The 21,045-nt window shown below is 43.5% G+C and overlaps 1 protein-coding gene across 4 annotated transcripts in view; it reads right to left on the reverse strand.

Moving 5' to 3' along the window:
- The window catches only part of PARN (poly(A)-specific ribonuclease), a 208,354-nt gene that overhangs the window by 176,787 nt on the left and 10,522 nt on the right, over positions 1 to 21,045 (reverse strand). For all 4 annotated transcript variants that reach the window (XM_088017379.1, XM_088017378.1, XM_028117504.2 and 1 more), the window contains exons 7-15: positions 17,634 to 17,799; positions 15,768 to 15,833; positions 15,032 to 15,070; positions 13,629 to 13,671; positions 12,522 to 12,602; positions 8,837 to 8,893; positions 5,460 to 5,537; positions 1,536 to 1,579; positions 424 to 466 (exon numbers count right to left, since the gene is read on the reverse strand). In XM_088017379.1, the coding sequence (XP_087873505.1) occupies positions 424 to 466; positions 1,536 to 1,579; positions 5,460 to 5,537; positions 8,837 to 8,893; positions 12,522 to 12,602; positions 13,629 to 13,671; positions 15,032 to 15,070; positions 15,768 to 15,833; positions 17,634 to 17,799 (617 nt within the window). The remainder of the gene's footprint in view (positions 1 to 423; positions 467 to 1,535; positions 1,580 to 5,459; positions 5,538 to 8,836; positions 8,894 to 12,521; positions 12,603 to 13,628; positions 13,672 to 15,031; positions 15,071 to 15,767; positions 15,834 to 17,633; positions 17,800 to 21,045) is intronic.

The following is a 21,045-nucleotide window of genomic DNA, read 5'->3' on the forward strand; positions in this document are numbered from 1 at the left end:
CCATATACATATATATATATACACACACACACATATATATATATATATTTTTTTTTTTTTTTAAGTAAGCTCTATGCTCAACTTGAGGGCTGAATATATGACCCTGAGGATCAAGGGTTCCATGCTCTACTGACTGAACCAGCCAGGCGCCCCACTCCACCCCCCAAAAAATACATTATATATATTAATATTAAAAATGTTTACATTCAAAGAGTATAGGAGAGAAAAAAATAATTCCAACACCCAAAGACAACCACTAATCACATTTTAATATATTTATCTCTAGTCTTTTTCCAATTCTTTTTCTTTTTTGGATATATTTGAAAATAACACTTAAACTAGACCAGAATTCCAAGCTCCTAGTAGTGAGTCAGAACAACTGAAAATATAGTTTATCAGTGACAGCTCCAATTTTAAAAATACCTTAAAAGGTTGTGTGCTGGCCATCAATTTTGTATCCAAGAGTCTAAAAACAAAAGAAATGTTAATAAGGTAAACAAAACACACATCAACGTCCAAAATGTATTTTAGTAAAATGAAGAGCCTGCCTCCGGTCCGAAAAGCCAACAAGAGAGCCAGTTTGACCTAGCACAGGTACTGCTGCAACATGAGACTGGGGCTCTGTCGTCTCAACCTCTCTTGATCAAGAGGCTATGGGGGAGGGCACACACTGCCACACTCAGAGCACATGCTCTAGAACCGCCTGTACCCCGACTGGGTGTGGGCTACATCCATTCCAAGAGGAAGGCAAAGATCTTTGTTAAGTTTTTCTACGGTTCAAATACTGCTGTAGGTCTAGTACCCCAACGCCGTTACCAACCACTGTATTACCCAGATTTGCACAAAATAAACTCTTGGAGGTCAAAATCTGCATTTGGTAGTTTCATGCAACATCAACTGTGGGAGACACTATCAGGTAAAGGCACCAACTTAGAGATGAGGGGAAAAATCTCCAGCCAGACAGTTCTTGACTGACTACACAACACTCTTAACTGGACGCTTGACTAGGACGAGGCACGTGCGGCGTACAAGAGAGATAACAGCCAACTCAAGAAGACTGCGCCCACTCTTCAGACAGCAGGCTGTGAGGGTGAGGAAAAAGCAGGTGCTGCCTATTTTCACTCTCAGTTCAAATTCTGGTTTATAATGCAATCAAAAGCAAGTGGTGGGCGCCTGGGTGGCTCAGTTGGTTAAGCGACTGCCTTCGGCTCAGGTCATGATCCTGGAGTCCCGGGATCGAGTCCCGCATCGGGCTCCCTGCTCAGCGAGGAGCCTGCTTCTCCCTCTAACCCTCCCCCCTCTCATGTACTCTCTCTCTCTCTCTCATTCTCACTCTCTCAAAATAAATAAATATATCTTTAAAAAAAAAAGCAAGTGGTCACAGCTGGACCTATTAAACCATTAACTAGCTATTATCAACTGGATTGTAATCATATCAGATAATTACTATTATTACTATTTATTACGTGTTTGTATCTTATACAGTATGAGAACTGTTTTGAATGAAGGATAATGAATCCTCAAAGAAAGCTTACCTGGGGAAAACACATGTCGTCATCTCCTTAAACTCATTTAGGTCCTAACCAAAAAAAAACAAAAAGACAGACAATGACTTGCTGCGATTTTACTAATACGCTCACAATACTACAAACACACATAATATTTCAAGCTCCACAGCCATCTCAAACTGTGACACCTCACACAGGCCCTTTAAGCTAAACTGCTGGATACATCTCTAGCTAATAATTACTTTCTAAAAATCGTCACAATTTCCTCAGGGAATCATATGATCTGACATAAAATTTTTCCATAACCAAAACAGACAAACTTGAGCATTTTATGGCTGAAAGAGAGGAAGGGGGGAACGTTTCTATTATATGTAGAAAGCTTTCAGTAATAGCTCTATCAAATGAATCCATCATAACAATGAGACTAGCAGAGTTATGTAGTAAATAAAATGGTTTATACAGGATATGGACATACTATAAACTAGGTTATACCTTTACTGAGAACATCTCTGAAATGCTAGGTAAAATGGCCACTAAAACGCAGACTTTCCAATATGCACAGTGCATGCTTTAACTACTCAGAAAATTGCTAAAGAAGCACCAGTAGCAAGTGCCTAAATTAGACAATTCATTTCCCAGTTTATTTTGATCAGGAAGTCTAAAGCCGAAATGAGATGGATCTAATTTTGAATGAACTCATTTACATACATAATTGCCACACCAGACTGAGTAGTCATACTCCTGACCCTTTTTAACTACGCTTCTCTTCAGCGTTATTCATGCTTCATAGCAAACTGCCATTTCCAATTAGCTTTCCAAGCCTGTAAATACAGACTGTTATTTATGTAGTTTGGGATATTTACCAGCTTTTCAATGGCTATCATGAAATTAACGGACAATACATGAACAAGTGGTTTCCGTGCTGAGGTCAAACAAAAATGCAATAACGACTACCGTCACCTCACAATACCATCACAAAGCCTCACAAGCAAGAAAAAATTAGAATTATGGCTACTTCCAGGGCTAGCATATAGCAGAGCTCTAGACCCATGCCTTCTAAAAGGTCACACTGAAGTACCAAGAAGATTCTTCAGAAGAGAGTCTCCCCTAAAAGACAGCTCCAAAATATGGATTCTTTAGTATACTTTTAAATGCAAAATTTGGTACCAGTGCATGTAAAAAGTTCTACCATCTTAAATATGTTTTCTCATTTATTCTCACCACTTCTTCCAAAACTAGTTGGAAGAAAACCAATTTTCTCCCCCTGACAATGGCAGAACACAAAAAAGCTCATTACTGACTCGGGTCACCTCAGTAATAAAGCAAGGGATGAAGCCGTGTCTCCTAACCCACATCCTACACCACAACAAATCTCAAGCTCTTTCTACGAGAACTGGATTCAGAACTACAGTAGTTTCGTTCAACGTACCATTTACTGAGTGCTTACATACGATGTGCTATGCTAGGCGTTTAGACACAGACAATAAAAAGGTTACACTCCGGGCGCCTGGGTGGCTCAGATGGTTAACCATCTGCCTTCGGCTCAGGTCATGATCCCAGGGTCCTGGGATCGAGTCCCGCATCGGGCTCCCTGCTCCTTGGGAGCCTGTTTCTCCCTCTGCCTCTCTCTCTCTCTCTTTCTCTCTGCCTCTCATGAATAAATAAATAAATAAAAAATCTTAAAAAAAGGTTACACGCCTTGTCCGAGAAGCTAATCACCTAGAAGAAGGGGACAGAGGTCAAGAAAAACTGTATACTCAAGAGCTACAGAGTTCTGTAGGAGTTCAGAGAAAGGGAAGATCACCTCTTGGGCAAGACAGCAGGCAGGGAAACCTTCGTGGAAGAGGCATACGCTAGATCTTGGTAAGACAGGTCAAGGTGTACACAGGCAAATGTGGAGAAAAACCAGAGAAAATTCAGAAAGGAGGAAATTGTATACCAAAATCACAGACAGGCAAAAACACAAAGCGGTCCCAGGAACACATGAGCCAGTCCGGATGGGAGTAAGGAGGGTCACAAGTGACTAGAAGACACAGGGCTGGCTGGGCCAGATCACAGAAAGCTTGCCATGTCAGGCTAACAAGAATCAGCTGTATAGGGCGCCTGGGCGGCTCAGTTGGTTGGGCGACTGCCTTCGGCTCGGGTCATGATCCTGGAGTCCCGGGATGGAGTCCCGCGTCGGGCTCCCTGCTCAGCGGGGAGTCTGCTTCTCCCTCTGACCGTCCCCCCTCTCATGCTCTCTCTCTCTCTCATTCTCTCTCTCAAATAAATAAATAAAATCTTTAAAAAAAATCAGCTGTATAGAAAAGCAAAGAAGACAGGATTAGGTTCAGAATTTTGAGCACTGTCGGTGATGTGAACAGAACCATATATCAGATTATAAATCTGGCACAGTTGGAAGATACTCATTTTTTAAATCGATATTTAATGCCCCCTATGTGCCAAGCCCTGTTTGGTGTTAAAAACACCTATAAACGCGGCATTTAATACACTTTCCTCTTCCCTTACCAGTCAATTCCCTGGTTTAAACGTCAAAAAATCATGAGAGGAACTGCTATGCTGGTCGACTTGGCCAACAGAAGCGGCTGATCTGAAGTAAACATCAGCTCTTCAGATTTGTACACTGCACATTCATATCCATCATGTTTGAGACTCACCACCATGAAGTCTTTGAGTCCCAGAGGGGGTGATACCGTTGTCATGGGAAGCAATGACAACCTTGAGGCTGCAGAAACAGAACAAGGGGAGCAAGAGACCCATGGTATTCACAGCTGGGCTTTGTTGGACTTTTCCAAAGAAAGACATCAAGATCCTGATGGAACAATGTCTCATAAGACATGTGACGTAGGGACGCCTAGGTGGCTCAGCCGGTTACGTGTCTGACTCTTCATTTTGGCTCAGGTCGTGATCTCTGGGCCATGAGACTGAGCCCCACGTCAGGCTCTGCACTGGGCAGGGAGCCTGTTTAAGATTCTCAAAACAGAGAGAGCAAATAAAGGAGGGGGAGGACATGGTGATGGGAGGCAAGCAAGATGAGGCCGTGTACACAGGGAGCAAAAGAGGAAGAGACAGAAGAGAAACTCTTTTCCTGAAGAGCCAAAGAGGCTTGTGCCTTGGTGCCCTGAGCCAACATGGCTCCAAGAGCAAAAAAACACCAAGGTTAATGGAGAATCTAAGGGAAGCAGCCTAGCAAGAGGTCGGCAAGAATTCTAAATTTTGTAGGACCTGATCCAGTTCAGCTGACCTGAAGTACTACTCACCTTCAATGGCCCCATTATGGCTAATGTTAGCAGCAACCAACTAGAAGACCACGCCTGTGGCCGAGAATGCCTGCCCAGCACTAAATGAGCAAACCACTGGCATCAAGTCGAAACAAATGTCCAGCTCTGCTCTGGCAATGGCAGATGACTGAAGATCCCTTACAACGGCTTGTAAGTACATCTCTTCAAAAATGTACACCCAAGCGCATGAGACTATCTCTGGGAACGTGCTGCATACAAGGAAACAGCACTCGTGTAGAGAATGCTTTCTCGGTAATAAGCAATTATAAATTTTTCTTCTTTTTTTTCAAGTTTTTATTTTAATTCCAGTTAACAGTGTTTTATTAGTTTCAGGGGTACAATATAGTGCTCATCACAAGTGCACACCTTCATCCCCATCACCTGTTTCCCCCTTCCCCACTACCCCCCCCACCCCTCTGGGGACCATCAGTTTGTTTTCTAGAGTTAAGAGCCTGTTTCTTGGTTTGTCTCTCTCTCGCTTGCTCGCTTTTCTTCCCCTTTGCTCGTTTGTTTTTTTTGGTCTTCAACTCCACATATGAGTGAAATCATATGGTATTTGTTGTTCTCTGATTGGCTTCACTTAGCATAATACGCTCTAGTTCCATCCACGTTGTAGCAAATGGCAAGAAGTGGTGAATTTTTAACACAGGCTAGCAGGCAGGTCACTTACCACAGGCAGAGGGCAGCAGAACTGATGAACAGTGTGCATGACATCCAAGAGCATGTTGTGTCCAATAACGAGTTTTCCCTAAAGAAAGTCGGGGTTAAGGAGAAGATTTCTTGGCACAAAATTATACTGGGGCTTGAGAGTGAAATGTATGGCTCAGATTCTATGAGGATTTTGTACTAAACTTACTTTTTGATATTAAAAAATATATTTATGCAAATAAATAAGTTAGGGCTAGCTTTATTCCTCTACTCTTAGAGTGTTAAATCCATTATGCAAAGTAAAAGCTCCAATGACTTTGATTTCATTGATCTTCTCTGCTTTTTATTCATCTTGCCACCCTCAAGAATCAGAAGTAGTAAAATTTTTATTGAAGGGCTCAAAAAAGTAACTGAAAAGGCTAAGTACCTTGAACTGTCTGTCAATAATTTGTGAACAGGCTCCAAGTATCTATTCTAGGAGTGTATTCCTTAAAACAACTCATTGATTTTTAAAAGACATATTTGTGACAACGCTGAAAGGTAAAAATAATTAATTTCTAATTCTGTCAAACAGAATGAATTCTCATTCCCTTCACATCTATGTCACAATTCAGGGGGCATGTTCTTAAATACCATTTCCAATGCAACTTATTGCTTTTCTACCAACTGAAGTATAATATGTGTTCAGTACATCACTCCATTGTGATAGAAAATAAACTACCAAAATGCAGCATCGACTTAGATTTAGCCAGCCAGGTGACAGCATTTTTAACAGAAAGCATCTGGTCATCACAGTGGAGCTTCTGACTGTGTCCCAGTAAATCATCACAGTGAGACTTCTTGACTCATAGGGCTAAACGTAATTCTTAGAAATAAACAGTTCTATACAAAATCTTTCAAATCCAACACACAAGCTGTCCTTTTGGCTCAGTAACACCACAGTGGTACCCAGTGCCAGATCTGGGTTTCTAAAAACCATTATGCAATAAAAGGAACCAGGGTTCCTTGGAGAACTCATGGATTCTAGAACTGAGGCAGGGAAAATACAACGTGAGTCTGAACATCTTGTGATGCCAAAGAATGAGAAGGTGCTCAAAACTGGGTGGGGGCCGGGGCGCTGCGGGGCTCAGTCGGTTTAGCATGTGACTCTTGATTTCGGCTCAGGTCATGATCTCAGGGTTGTGGGATCCAGCCCCGCATCAGGCTCTGTACTTTGGCACAGAGTCTGCTTCTCCCTCTCCCTCTGCTCCTCCCCTGCTCGTGCTCTCTCTCTCTCAAATAAATAAATAAAATCTTTAAAAACAAAAAACAAAAACACTGAGATTATAATAGACAACGAAAGACGGCCCAGACTGCTGAAGACTGAGGAAAAGAAACAAGTAAATGCAACGTGGGGTCCTGGAAAGAACCATGAACTCAGTGGGGAAAGTGATGCTGTTCAGGTAAGGCCTACAGTTTGGTTCATAACATCATACCAGCATTCACCTCCTGGTTCAGATAACCACATGGTTATACGAGGCATCAGCAGAAGGGTAGCGAGGTGAGGGATCAGTGGAAACTCTGTACTATATCTGCGATTGCTGTGAGTGTAAAATTAGTAGAAAATGAAGTTTTTTTTAACATACAGAAAACACAGATTTACCACTAAGAGTGGCAGGGAAAGAATGTGGTGTGATATAAATGTTTAAGAGTACTGAGTATTCATTGGCTTTTTAGAGCTTGACTCTGTTTTTAAGGTATGTGACTTCTAAATTTTAAATGTCTGGGGGCGCCTGGGTGGCTCAGTTGGTTAAGCAACTGCCTTCGCTCAGGTCATGATCCTGGAGTCCCGGGATCGAGTCCCGCGTCGGGCTCCCTGCTAGGCGGGGAGTCTGCTTCTCCCTCTGACCCCCTTCCCTCTCGTGCTCGCTGTCTCTCATTCTCTCTCTCTCAAATAAATAAAATCTTTAAAAAAAAATAAGTAAATTTTAAAATGTCTGGGTCACTGATAAAGGGGACTTGTCTTCATAGTATGCTCTGTCTCATTAACTACCAACGGTCAGCAGCATGCTGTAAATTGTTCTGTAGGAGACAGACAACAGGAAGAGGGACACAGCAGCTACGGCATCCGAGTATGAACCAGGCAAACAGACCCAGCTATCAGGACGGCCACAAGAGAGCTCAAAGCCCAGTGATGCCCCACAGGTCTGTATTTCAGGGCTGGCCTCAGTGAATTCAACCACTTCTCTGAAGTCTGCTGGCTAAGTGTGGATGATATAAGCAAATGTGACCAGAAATTCCCCCTTGCTTCTCTGGACACCTATGTCTTAGCCATTCATGAACAGATTCTCTCGCCTTTGTTTTTCTCCAGACTCATGCGACTTTCTATCCCGTTCTGGTTACCTCACTGACTTCTTCGATGGGGCTCTGTAACTTGCTGTTCATCCCCACTGAAGGAGAGTGGCATGCCCCCTCTCAAGTGCTCCTGTTCTCACAAGCCTGCACTTGGGAGGAACACAGAGGGGATCTCTACGGCCTTAAAGTGTCCTAGGTGCAAAGCTCAGCACCTAAGCGACAAGACAAGATGATTCCTTCTCCAGGGGAGATAATTCCTGCTCTCATGGCCAGCTACTCTAGGAACAGAAAGTGTTAGCCTCCAGGCTATTGAGCGTCCCAGCAAGCTGTCTGACTCGGATGTGTAATCCACGAAACCACCAGCAGCCTGGCCCAATTTATCTATGCCAAGACGTGGAGGCCTCTTTTCCAACGGGACTTAGAAAACAAGCAAAAATGTCCGCCATACCAATCACGGAATGCTCTAGCATATTTACACAAAAGGTCAACACCGTTTAAAACTTATCAAATATCATCAAGGCTATCACACACAATTCAGTTACAGTTATGCAGAAGAACTCAACACAATTATTTTTGTCCTCTAGATTCTTCTAACTATGGAACAGAACACCCTCAGTCAGATACCCGATAATTTCTCCCCATACTCCCTACTTGCTTTTTCTACTTCTTGATGGTTTTGAGAATAATAAAGGTAAGTTTCATGTAGCCATATAAGGAAATCACAGTATAATCTTCCTATGCATTGTACAAGAAACCCTTTTTTTTTTTTTTTTAGGTAATCTCTATACCCAGCGTGGGGCTCGAACTCACAACCCTAAGATCAAGAGTCACATGCTCTACTGGCTGAGCCAGCCAGGAGCCCCCACAAGAAAACCTTCTGGAAAATGGTGTGGATCCAATCGGCAATTATAATGTCACTGAGCGCATTATAACCAAAGTCTCCCTCCATACCAGGTAAACATTCTACACGTGACCAAATGGGTAGTTGTCAATGATGACTATGCATTTCACCTTAAATGTTATGTTCAGGAATCTAGTTAAAAAGAAAAAGCCTGGTTCACTTACCGAATTGGCAATGGCATGAATGACTCTAGAAAATCCCACAGCATCATTCAGTTCTTCCTGATTTAGAGAAACAAACCAAGAAAACTACTGATGTACACATAGTCCTTATCTGAATGGGTTAAAATGTAGCCCCCCAAAACACTTTAGTGTTATATTGAGTTATATAGCTTTAGTTTCCCTGTTCTGTCTCCATGATCCCAAAAAACTGCATCTGACCTAACTTATGTACACACCTTTCTTCTGTTTTAGAACGTGGAATGAGCAAGTCCCAAATTATTCATTAGTTACTAAAATAACGGCACCTAGGGTTTACCTATCACTTCACATCATTTGTTGAAATATCCAAGTCCAGCAAGTGGCCTTAAAAACACAAACTTTTCAAAGCTGCCACCTGCTGGCCAAATTCAATACTGCATTAAATTCTGAGGAAGCCCATCTAGCAGCTGATTGATCAAATCAAGCATCCTCATAATTCCTGGCTTTTCTCCTTGTCAAATGCATTTTTGTACATTTAGAGCATAGCACTCTGAGACTCAGCCCCACCCAGTTTCTTCTCTCCTTTCCTCCCAGTGATGTCTGAACAGGCTCAATTTCTCTCCAATCTTGATACCCCGTCCTCAGTGCTAAGCTGGATGAACCTGCTGCCCCTTCCTGTCTCATCATAGCTACATTACTCGAGACTTCTCTCCACTCACTAGCTCCTTGCAGCCCTCTGCTCTCTGGCCTCACCCTCACTGAAACTGCTCATCTCTTTAAACTGCTCCCAAGGCTAACGAGTGATGACGGGGATATGGAGAAACTGGAACACTTGTGCCCTGTTGGTGGGAATGTAAAGTGGTACAGTCGCTAAGGAAAACAGTATGGCAGTTCCCCAAAAAATTAAATATAGAATCACCACACGATCCAGCAATTTCACTTCTGGGTATATACCCAAAAGAACTGAAAGCAAGGACTCCAAGAGATATTTGCACACCCATGATCATAGCAGCATTATTCACAAGAACCAAAAGGCAGAAGCAACCCAGTGTCCAGGACAGATGGATGAAGAACATGTAGTCTCTACAGACAATGGATTACTATTCAGCTTTAAAAGGAAGGGAATTCTGACACCTACTACAACACGGGTGAACCTGGAGGGCATTATGCTGAGTGAAATAATCCAGTCACAAAAAGACAAATGCTGCACAATTCCACTTACATGAGGTACCTAGAGTAGTCAGACCCACAGAGACAGAAAGTAGAAGGGGAGTTGCCAGGGGCTAGGGGTGCAGACAGGGAGTTAGTGTCTAATGAGATGAGAACAGTTACAAGGATGGCTGGTGTGGCTACACAACAAGGTGAAAGCACTTAATCCTACAGAACTGTACACTTGGAAATAGAGTAAATTTTCTGTTATGTGTATTTTGCCACAATTAAAATTTTTTAATTTTTAAGAATATTTTTTAAAAACTTCATATCCCTACGTTTTAATGACATTTTTAGCACTTTCTCCCAGATAGACTATTAACTCTTAGATAGGAAAGTCATGAATCATTCGTTCTGGGATGCCTGGGTGGCTTAGTCGGTTAAGCGTCTGCCTTTGGCTCAGGTCGTGATCCCGGGCTCCTGGGATCCATCCCCACGTCAGGCTCCCTGCTCAGTGAGGAGTCTGCTTCTCCCTCTGCTTCTCCCCCCCGCTCGATGCTCACTCTCTGTCTTGCGCTCTCTCTCAAATAAATAAATCAATCGTTTGTTCTGATGCCCTCTGCACCTACCATAATGCTGAAACATATGGTGAATATGCTACAAATGGTGAATAACTAATTCAACCTTAATTCCTATACCAAAGTGTTCACTGTTCCTTGTGACCAGAGGTCTTTCTTGTCAGGTGGATGAACAGCTGAATTCCTGGAATGATGAGTGCTGTGCTGGGGTCCCTGCTAAATATCCCAGTTCCCTTGGGTCTCAGATTTCTATCTTGTTCTCCTCTGTCCTCTGGGTTGGAATGCTAGCTCTCAAAACTGTTACTAAACTTTTACTGCAACACTTAAAAATAATAATTCTTATTTAAAAAAAAAAAAAGGACTCCCAAGGCTAAACCCAGGGGCCACATCTCCGTCTTTATCCGTTAACTTCTCCTCTGTTGACATTCCCCTCTTCAAACATTCTCTTCCCTTGGCAGCTGGTCACAAGACTCTCTGGGTACATTTTTCTGCTTCTGCTTATCATTTAGATGCCAGATCCTTCAGGAACCTACCCCAGGCCATCTTATCCTCATTCTTCAGCACACAGTGGAGGCTCCAGCCCAGTCCCGCCAACGACAGCCACACCTAGCCCTCACCTCACCCTCTCTCCGGCACTCCAGGACAAACCTGCCACAGGAAACCCACCCGTGGACGCCCCAAGACATCTAAAATGTCATCGGGTCAAAAACAGAAGATAACATCCTTCTCAACTTTGGGGGGACAGCTGTGCCATGGTGCCCTGGTGACCTTGCACGTATCCACACAGACCACACGGGCAAAGGCCTGAGTCACAACCCATCTCTGTGTCGGTGGAACACCCCGAGAAAAGCAGGTGGGAGGCAGAGGCCTGTGAGGAGCTGCTTTGAGGTCCTGTCCCGCCTGCCTCCCTCTTTCTCCTGGGAGGCTGTCATGAGGGATTCTCCCTGCCTCCCAGGTTCTGATGAGGCAGGGGGCTTTCTGCCCACCCTCCTTTGCAGCATAGAGCTAGAGCACAGAAAAGCGCTCAGCTGCGGTCTAGAATTGGCTCCTTGGTAATGGGGTAGCCCCAACTCACACAGCAGTCCCCGGGCCCCTTTGGCTTCAGTGCTGTCTTTTTGGTGGGTGGGACCACATGCAGCTGGTACCTCTGGCTGATCTTCCTTCTCTATTGAAGCAAGAAACTGTCTCAATCCAGCAGTGGCTTTTTGCATCCTTAATGATTAGACCAGTCAGATGTGGCCCTGCCTTATGTATGTGTGAGCTCTTGGCCTCCTCCACCTGTCCCCCTACCAGTATCACTCTGGCCCACCCCAGCTGACACCAGTCTACCCAGTTGCTCAAATTCCTGGCTTGACTATCTTTCTTTTCTCCCTTCCACTTTCACCACCCACACCCAATCCCAAATTCCATTGAGTCTACCTTCTAAACATCTCCAGGGTCCACCTAAATTGCTAGTCACTATCCTATTCCAGCTCACCGACATCTCACAGCGAGGTTACTCCCCAGCCTAACTGGTCTCCCTGCCTCCGGTCCTCCTCACTGGAATCCACTCTCCAGACAGCAACCAGGGTGATGCTCTAACCATGCAAATACCACCATGTCATCCTAATCTGTCGAATCACAGGTTCCACAGTTTGTTTCAGGAAAACCAGCAACTGTGCCCGAGGCTAAACACAGCAGAATTAGCTAATGGGCATGCGGTTCAGGGACACACAATCTGAATGATGACCAAGAATACGTTTCCTTAGAGGCTGATTCACATAGATGATTCACATGTCAGACTCACTTTGGTGGCTATGTCTAAATTCTTAGCCTTAATTTCCCTTGTTCTGTTCTAGGTGTTTCTGCCAATTCAATGCTGCTACGGTAGGGCACTATTCATTACGCTGAATGTGACACAGGATCTACAAACATGCAGGAAGGCCTAAATCAGTACCGAGCTGCCATTTCTCACCCAAAAGACATGAACATGACTCAGTCACCTGTTCCTTAGCGAGTTTCTGCTGCTCCTTCCTCTTACGCTCTTCTTCATTTACTTTGCTGATGACGATGTAGCGCTCTTTCTGAAAGACATAAAGCAGATGTACAACTTTCCAGAAGCAACCTGACCTCAAACAACTCAGATTCTGCTACCATTCGAAGTTATATGTTTTACCAACGCAGCCTTTCATGGGCTAACCTGCTGAGAGTATTTTGAAACGCTGCGAAAACTGAGTTGGTATGTTACAAACCAAAATTCTGCCTCTGCGCATGTGCAACATTTGCTCGTGGTTTATTAATTCACCCCAACAGAGGTCACTTCAAAGTATCAACAGACTATGAAAATAAGACACTTCCCACGATGAACACTAAGAAGTTACGCTGCATGTGAACGTGAATTTCTAAACAATTGACTTTAAAATAAAATTTCCGTATCCTATTTAACTGACACAAGAAAAAAATCCTGGCTTTCCTGGTCATGTGTCAGAAAACCAGTCCCTTCTTTCTCACATATTCCATTTTGTATCAGTCAAGCACATCACATCCTATGTCCAAGTTTGAGATTTACCTTCTAGCAAGATTTTTTTAATTTACTCCATCTCTCATTTCATCAGACATCCGACTTCAGAGCAACAACGAAATTCTAAAATTCTGAAATTTTGTTAACAGAGCCCACCATCAGCCTCCCATTACCCACCACGGGTCCAAGAGCACACCTCAGGAATACATGATAGCGATACTTATGCCCCAGATTCTGTCATTTAATTTCACGTGCCTGCCTAACAGGAAGCTATTTTTTTCAGGCAGAGCACTACAGCTTTCTGCCATAATCAGCATGCATACTAACATTTGCACATTTTCAAGTTTACAAAGCATGTTCATGTCCGCTGACCCACTTGATCACCACAAAACAGCTGTGAAACAGGCACAGACCATCACCATCAGGCTCATCCCCAGAGTACAAATGAGGAAGACGAGGCTTCCAGAGGTGAAGTGACTTGCCCAAGGTCACCCAGCTCACAAGAAGCAGAACCACGAGTCAATCCTGACTCTCAGCACGTTCAATGTATCATTGCATGGGTTTGGCCCTGGACAGTTCTTGGGGTTACCTTTTCAGTTTCTAAAGTGTCAACGTGAATGCCTTTGGGATACCTAAAGAAAAGAGAGACAACAGGACATCACTAGATGAGACAATGAGAGTTAAAACCCTAGGTATTTTCAAAGCAAGTCTATAGCGAGAATTCAGTAAGTTTTATTAAATATAAAATAACTATTACAATGAATACTTTATAATAAGTCTAGTCCATAATATTTCAGCTGCCAAAGGTTTCCCTGTATCTGCTTTTAAAAGGCAGGAGTGTATCTGATTTCAAATTAATCTTTTAGGACACATGCATTTACTGAGATGTCATGGATCACCTAATACAGTCAGCTCATTACCACACAGTCAAATCTTGTTTCCAAATATAGTAACATTTACTTCCTAAGTGAAATTGTGAAGGTCATTTTAAATGGTATGGGCATACATAGAAGAGGTTTGAGAAAAGTAACTCTGCTGTAATTTGTCAAGGTAGCTTGCAACAGCCAAGGAGAAGAATCTGGAACCCACATGGAGTACACTGCAAGGGTAACATGACAGGAAAGGAGCCTAGTTGGAGGACAATGGCCCTTTTCCTGTTTTGTTCAAAGTAAATTCCTAGTACATGTCACAGGTAGATTCTAATGGGAGAACAAGAGCCCCAACATCAAATACAAACAACCAACTGCTCAACATTGATGTTCAATTTTTGGGCTAGAGAGCCCCTTGAAAATCCAGAGATAGGGTGCCTGGGTGGCTCAGTCAGTTAAGTGTCTGACTCTTGATTTCGGCTCAGGTCATGATCTCAAGGTCATGAGATCAAGCCCTGCGTCAGGGTCCATGCTCAGCATGGAGTCTGCTTGAGATTCTCTCCCTCACCCTCTGCCCCTCTGTACCACCCCCTCACGTGCACACTCATACACTCTCTCTCTCTCTCAAAAAAAAAAAAAAAGGGGGGGGTGACAATACAGAGAACCCAATGGAAACACCTCCAGAAAAATACATGCACAAAATTATGAATGTGATTTCAGGGGATTCAGAGACCCCCTGAAACCCACCCATGGTCCAACCCCTGCTTTAGAAAGAGCATTCATCTAGGTATTTTCTAGATCTTAAAACCCCATCTGTATCATGTACCTTCTAAGAACAGAACACTATACATCCAGAACTTAATGGACTTAAGGCCAAAATGACAATTAAAAGAAAATTTTAAAGGCTTAAAAGCACCTGCTAAGAAATAACAAAGAAAATTAGTGGGTATTTAAGGAACTTAACAAGTAGGGGAAGTAGCACAATAAAGCACTGCCCTAGAACGTGGTATGGTCAAATCACCAAAAGCTGTAGAATCTCTAAAGTGAAAAAAGCTAAAAGATTATATTTAGTTTTAAATCCTGGGTCCCTCACAGAGTTCTCACATATAATATAAACACTTACTTCCAGCTCAAAGTCTGATAAATTAGTTTTCTTTGGAACCTATAAAAACAAAAAAGAAGGTACTGATTTGGGCTCATTAAAAGAAAATTCTAACCGAGCAAGCACTGGTTGGAGAAATACATTTAATTTTTAAAAGCAACTCTATGAGAAGTGACAAGTAATATGCAAACAAAATACAGGCGGGACATCTGAGGTGGCAGGATCCCTCATCACTTGTCCTCATCAGAATCTTCTTTAATATTATTATACTGCATTTATCCAAGAGGTAAAAGTTCTTGTCCAACCACAGTATCACTTCCTGTGGCTGTCCAATGACTCTGAAGTAGACACATGCATTAAAACACTTTTGTGAAGCTAGTCACAAAGTAAAAGGGAAGTAAGGTGTTTGAGTCTCTGCCTCTTGATGTTTTTTACTGCAGAGAGAAATTAAAAGGATAGAGGCAGCCTGATGGTGAATTCTTCCCTTTAAACCTTCATGTATTAAGCACTCTCCGAGACTAAAGTAATTATGCCACCCTGGAGCATAACTTACACCCTGGACATAACTTACAAAGATGCACAAGGGTTTTCTCCCCTCCAGGATAGGACAAACCGTTCATTTTCTGTCTCCATATCCCATTGTCCCCACTGTGTTAATGCTCAAGTTAGTGCTTACATCATACAAATAATAACAAGACTATGAATGTGTGTTTCAAAGACCAAAATGGAGCATATGAGAATATTCAGGGCAACTAACCCAGTACATGGCTCTAAATCCAAGTTCTTGTTTTCTTCACTTTGTAATAAATCTTCTATTTTCTCTCTGAGGAATTAGAATGAAAACATCATCAATATCTTTAAGGAAGTCATCAACCAACAGAATAATCATACTCAGAAGCAAACTGACTATAAGAACATAGGACAATGTAACTGTACCCAATCAGGTCATAAGTTTTTAGCTACACTTAAGTTACACGTGGTTACACATAAAAATACTTTATTGGGGGGGCGCCTGGGGGGGCGCAGTTGGTTAAGCATCCAACTCTTGGTCTCGTGCAGGTCATGATTTCAGGGTTGTGAGATCAAGCCCTGTCTGGGGCTCCCTGCTCTGCTTGGAGTCTGCTTGAGATTCTCTCTCCCTCTCCCTCTGCCCCTCCTGCTCATGATCTCTCTCTCTCCCAATCTCACCCTCTTTCTGGCTCTAAAGCTAAATAAATAAAACTTTTTACTTTTTTTAAAGATTTTATTTAGTTATTCATAAGAGACAGAGAGAGAGAAAGAGGGAGAAGCATGCTCCCTGCTGAGCAGGGAGCCCAACGTGGGACTCGATCCCAGGACCCTGGGATCATGACCTGAGCCGAAGGCAGACACTTAACCATCTGAGCCACCCAGGTGCCCTAAATAAATCTTTCTAAAACATACTTTATTTGGACATATTTTTTGTTCTTGTTATTCATGAGTTAGGAAACTTCTCAAGGATTTATCAATACAAGCAATTTAAATTTTTACTTTTCTAGGGGAGGGGGAGTAGGGGGTTGGGCAAAATGGGCAAAGGGGAGAGGGAGATACAGGCCTCCAGTTATGAAATAAGTAAGTCACGGGGCGGGTGTGATGGGGTAACTGGGTGATGGATATGAAGGAGGGCATGTGATGTAATGAGCACTGGGTATTATATAAGACTGATGAATCACTGAACTCTACCTCTGAAACCAATAATACGCTGTATGTTAATTGAATTTAAACTAAAAATAAACAATAAAACCAAAAAAAATGAAGTCACAGGAATAAAAAGCAAAGCATTAGGAATACCATCAATGGCACTGTAATAGTGAAGTAATGGGACAGATGGGAGCTACACTTGTGAACACAGCATAATGTATAAACCTGTCAAATCACTATGTTGCACACCCGAAACTCATGTAACATTGTGTGTCAACTATACTCGAATAAAATTAAGTCACTAATTAATTTTTACTTTTCTAGTAAAGCACTTTACCAAAAACTCAGGAAAACCAGACACTCCTCCAATGGCCTGTGTGCTAGTCAGAAACTTCATTCAAAAAACAAAATAAAACAAAACAAAAATGTGGATGTGTTGCAAATATCCGCGTGGGCCTGTTTCGTTCCTCTGCCTTCAGGGAAACCGGACAGTGTTTATGGGGCCCTTGATCCATGCAAGAGGTATGCGCACTGGCTGAGTCTCTTGCCCAGGACACATGGGAAGTCTAAGTACAGTACACAGAATTCTATTTTACAATGTGCTGTGATTACACAAATTCAGGTATGACACAATGAAATCCTGCCATTCACCCTATCACACCTGCGTGCGCTGTGTGTGTGCAGCTCAAGCTTAAAATACAGATGTCAGGGGGCGCCTGGGTGGTTCAGTTGGTTGGGCGTCTGCCTTTGGCTCGGATCATGATCTCAGGGTCCTGGGATCAAATCCCATGTCAGGCTCCCTGCTCAGCGGAGAGTCTGCTTCTCCCCTCCCTCTGCCCCTCCCCACCATTCGTACTTTCTCTCTCAAATAAATAAAAAAAATGTTAAAAAAAAAAATACAGATGTCAGTTCGGCCCCAACATACATTACATAATGCACATTTGGTTTCAGTTTTGGAACTTACACCACTTGGTCAATAAACTTCTTCTGGTCTTCAGGAATTGTCACAGGACATTTGGAAGTATTTGGTGATACATAAGACAGAGTTCCTGCGCCATTGGACTGCAGACGTTTTTCATCATACTGTTCTCTTAACTGTCTTTCCTCTTCCTGATTTAAATATGGGATTCCTAAATGTAGTTTTAAAAAGAATGCATTAGCAGAAGTAACTTAGCACAAAAATTTTAACATAAAAATTCTTGAACAAACCAGTGAATCTAAAACACTCAGGAAAGACTTAACATATGTAACCATCCCCCAGAAAGTCAACAGAAAAAGCAAATGATTTTGAAATACATCTGTCTGTTCATTCACTCCCATCATTCACTCTTCTTTCAACAAATGCTTATTTGGCACTTCCACTGGGCCAGGCACTGTATCGGGCACAAGGTGTCTAACCGTGAACAAAGGAGACGCATCCTACTCTGTGGTGAAGGGAACGACTTCCAACCAGATGATCAGACAAGGTCACTTCGAGGGAAGACCCAAAGAATGAACTAGGCCGGCAAAAAGCCAGGCGAGGAGTATTTCAGGCACGGGAACAAGTATAAATGTGCAGAGGATGGGATGGTGCAGACTGCGCCCAAAACAGCAAGGAAGCTGGTGTGACCAGAACACAGTGAGCAGGAGAATGGCACAAGGTCGGCATGGAGAGGCCAGGATAAGAATTTATTTTATTCTGGGTGCCTGGGTGGCTCAGTCCATTAAGCGTCTCCCTTCGGCTCACGTCAGGATCCCAGGGTCCTGAGATCAAGCCCCGCATCAAGCTCCCTGCTCAGCGGGGAGTCTGCTTCTCCCTCTGTCCCTCCCCCTGCTTGTACTCTCTCTCTCTCCGCCTCCCTCCCTCCCTCACAAAAATAAATAAAATCTTTTAAAAAAAATTTATTTTATTCTAAGAGCAATGGAATGCCATTAGAAGGTTTTAGGCAAGGGGTGCCTGGGTGGCTCAGTCGTTAAGCATCCGCCTTCAGCTCAGGTCATGGTCCCAGGGTCCTGGGATCGAGCCCCGCACTGGGCTCCCTGCTCTGCGGGAAGCCTGCTTCTCCCTCTCCCGCTCCCCTGCTTGTGTTCCTGCTCTCGCTATCTCTCTCTCTGTCAAATAAATAAATTTTAAAAATCTTAAAAAAAAAAAAAGAAGAAGGTTTTAGGCAAGATAATTACAGTATCTGCTTCTTGTGTCTAAGAGATCACTTCGACTCCTGTGAGGGTTGAAGTAGGGAAGTCAGCTAAAAGCAACTGTCCAGGCAAGAAGTAACTGCTTCCATCAGAGGTCAGTAAACTTTCTCTTAGAGGGGGCACACACAGTAAATGTTTCAGGCTTGTGGGCCACCGGGGGAGCTCTGTTACAACCAATCAACTGTGCTCTTGCAACATGAACACAGCCATATGCACTGGGTAAAAGAACAGGCATGCCTTTATTTAAAATAAGACCTTATTTTGACAAAGTAGGCAGTGGGTCATGGTTTGTGACCCAGCTTAGACTACAGAGATGAAGAGAATGACTAGAGTGACAGGAGTGAGAGAACCTGCTGATATACTGGCAGGGAGGGATAAAGGGAAGAGCAAGACCAAAAACGACACCTGGCTATTAGGTGTAAGCAGTTGGGTAGATGGCAGGTCCACGTATGGAGGTGGGAAACACTGGGTAAAGAACAGTTTCGGCCCAAGGAGTGAAAATCAAAAGTTATCTCCTGGATATATAAGGGTATACATAAATTATACATTATACATAAATTAAGGGTGGTAGATAAAAGCCTAACATTCAGGAGAAAGGTACTGAGATATCTATTTAGGGATCAGCACGATATGGGTGGCATTAAAGGTCATGGGACACTAATGAACTTTCCACAACGACAGAATTGGAAAATCACGACTGTAAGCAATACTAATCGTTCCAGGCAAGAATCATCAGTCAATGCTAAAATTAACTGGTGAAAAAGGTGATCGACATTGTTAACACCAACAGCTGCATGACACGAACATCCTTAGTATCACTGAACGCAGTACTTAAAAATGATTAAGATGGTAAACAATGTGTGGCTTTTTCCACAATGGAATAAGCAAGTTAACATCACGGGTAATGAGACGAAGCAGAGAAGGACAAGAGGCAGTGCTGTCAGCGTGAGAAATGCTGGAAGTGGGCACAGTTAGGGGTGATAAGACCCATGATGCGTAGAGGATAGAGATGGCTAAGGGGACGTACGAGGAAAGACTGCTGTGCGCCCGGTCAAGAAACAGACAAGATGCAGCACTTGCTGGTCATCCCTGTGGATGCTGATGTCACCCATAATGAGGAGGGAGGTAGGAGTCAGAGAGAAGACAGTAAGCCAAAGCCAAGGCTGTCCCGAATGCCACGCTCATGAAATGGGCAGAAAGAGGAGAGATATGAAGTGGTGGCACATCCCTGCCAACAGGGGCTCCTGGGCAGAGGGAACCCAAGCGGCTTGCAAGTAGCGTGGGGGAACAAGGAGACCAACGGGATGCCTGCCTGGACAGACCAAATGAGAGAGGTAAAACCACCTGTGTTCCAGAGGGCCGCAGGGGCAGGGGAGCAGAAGAGGAGTCCCCCAGTTCCACTCCAGGCCAGGAAGTCAAAGACACTTCCGAGAAGACTATCAGGAGAAAAGGGTCTGAAACACTTTTCAGGAAATACAGGAAGGAAAAGCACTCTGATGGGGACGTGAATGCCCAATATTCACTCACAAATGTTAGGGTCACTTCCCTGACACAGCAGAGGACTCATGCTATACACCGGGGATTTGAAATGAATGAGACACAGTCCCTTCCCTCAGGGTGTCCGCACAACTGTCACACCACCCAGTTAGCTGCCATGACCATGCTGTGCTGTCTACGCAGACTTTTTTTCTCCCAGGAGAAACTATCTCCAATTATAACACAAGCACTGCTTGAAAAGGGGGGCTTTTCATTAGAGAATTACTAGCATACAGCTACTTGTTAAAAAGTACTCTGCTGCCTGTTTCACTGGAAGAAACAGGGCAGTGCTCCCCACAGGTGGCCTGTTAGGGCCACGAAGTCATACCAGTGGGAGAATAAACTCCATTCAATAAGATCAGGAGTTGGTGAGGCCTCGTTAGAGCAAAATGAAGTAGCGTCTACTCTTCCCATTCAGTTCATGGTAGACCAGGCTACACTTTTTAAAAGGCACAATAAAAGAGTTTTTTAAAAAATTCTAAGGCTGGGGGCGCCTGGGTGGCTCAGTCATTGGGCGTCTGCCTTCGGCTCAGGTCATGATCCCAGGGTCCTGGGATCGAGCCCCGCATCGGGCTCCCTGCTCTAAGGGAAGCCTGCTTCTCCCTCTCCCACTCCCCCTGCTTGTGTTCCCTCTCTCGCTGTGTCTCTCTGTGTCAAATAAATAA

The sequence above is a fragment of the Eumetopias jubatus genome, unplaced genomic scaffold (assembly GCF_037043125.1).
Source record: "Eumetopias jubatus isolate StellerSeaLion01/CBP00866 unplaced genomic scaffold, mEumJub1_p1.0 scaffold_12, whole genome shotgun sequence".
In the NCBI taxonomy this organism is placed as follows: domain Eukaryota; kingdom Metazoa; phylum Chordata; class Mammalia; order Carnivora; family Otariidae; genus Eumetopias; species Eumetopias jubatus.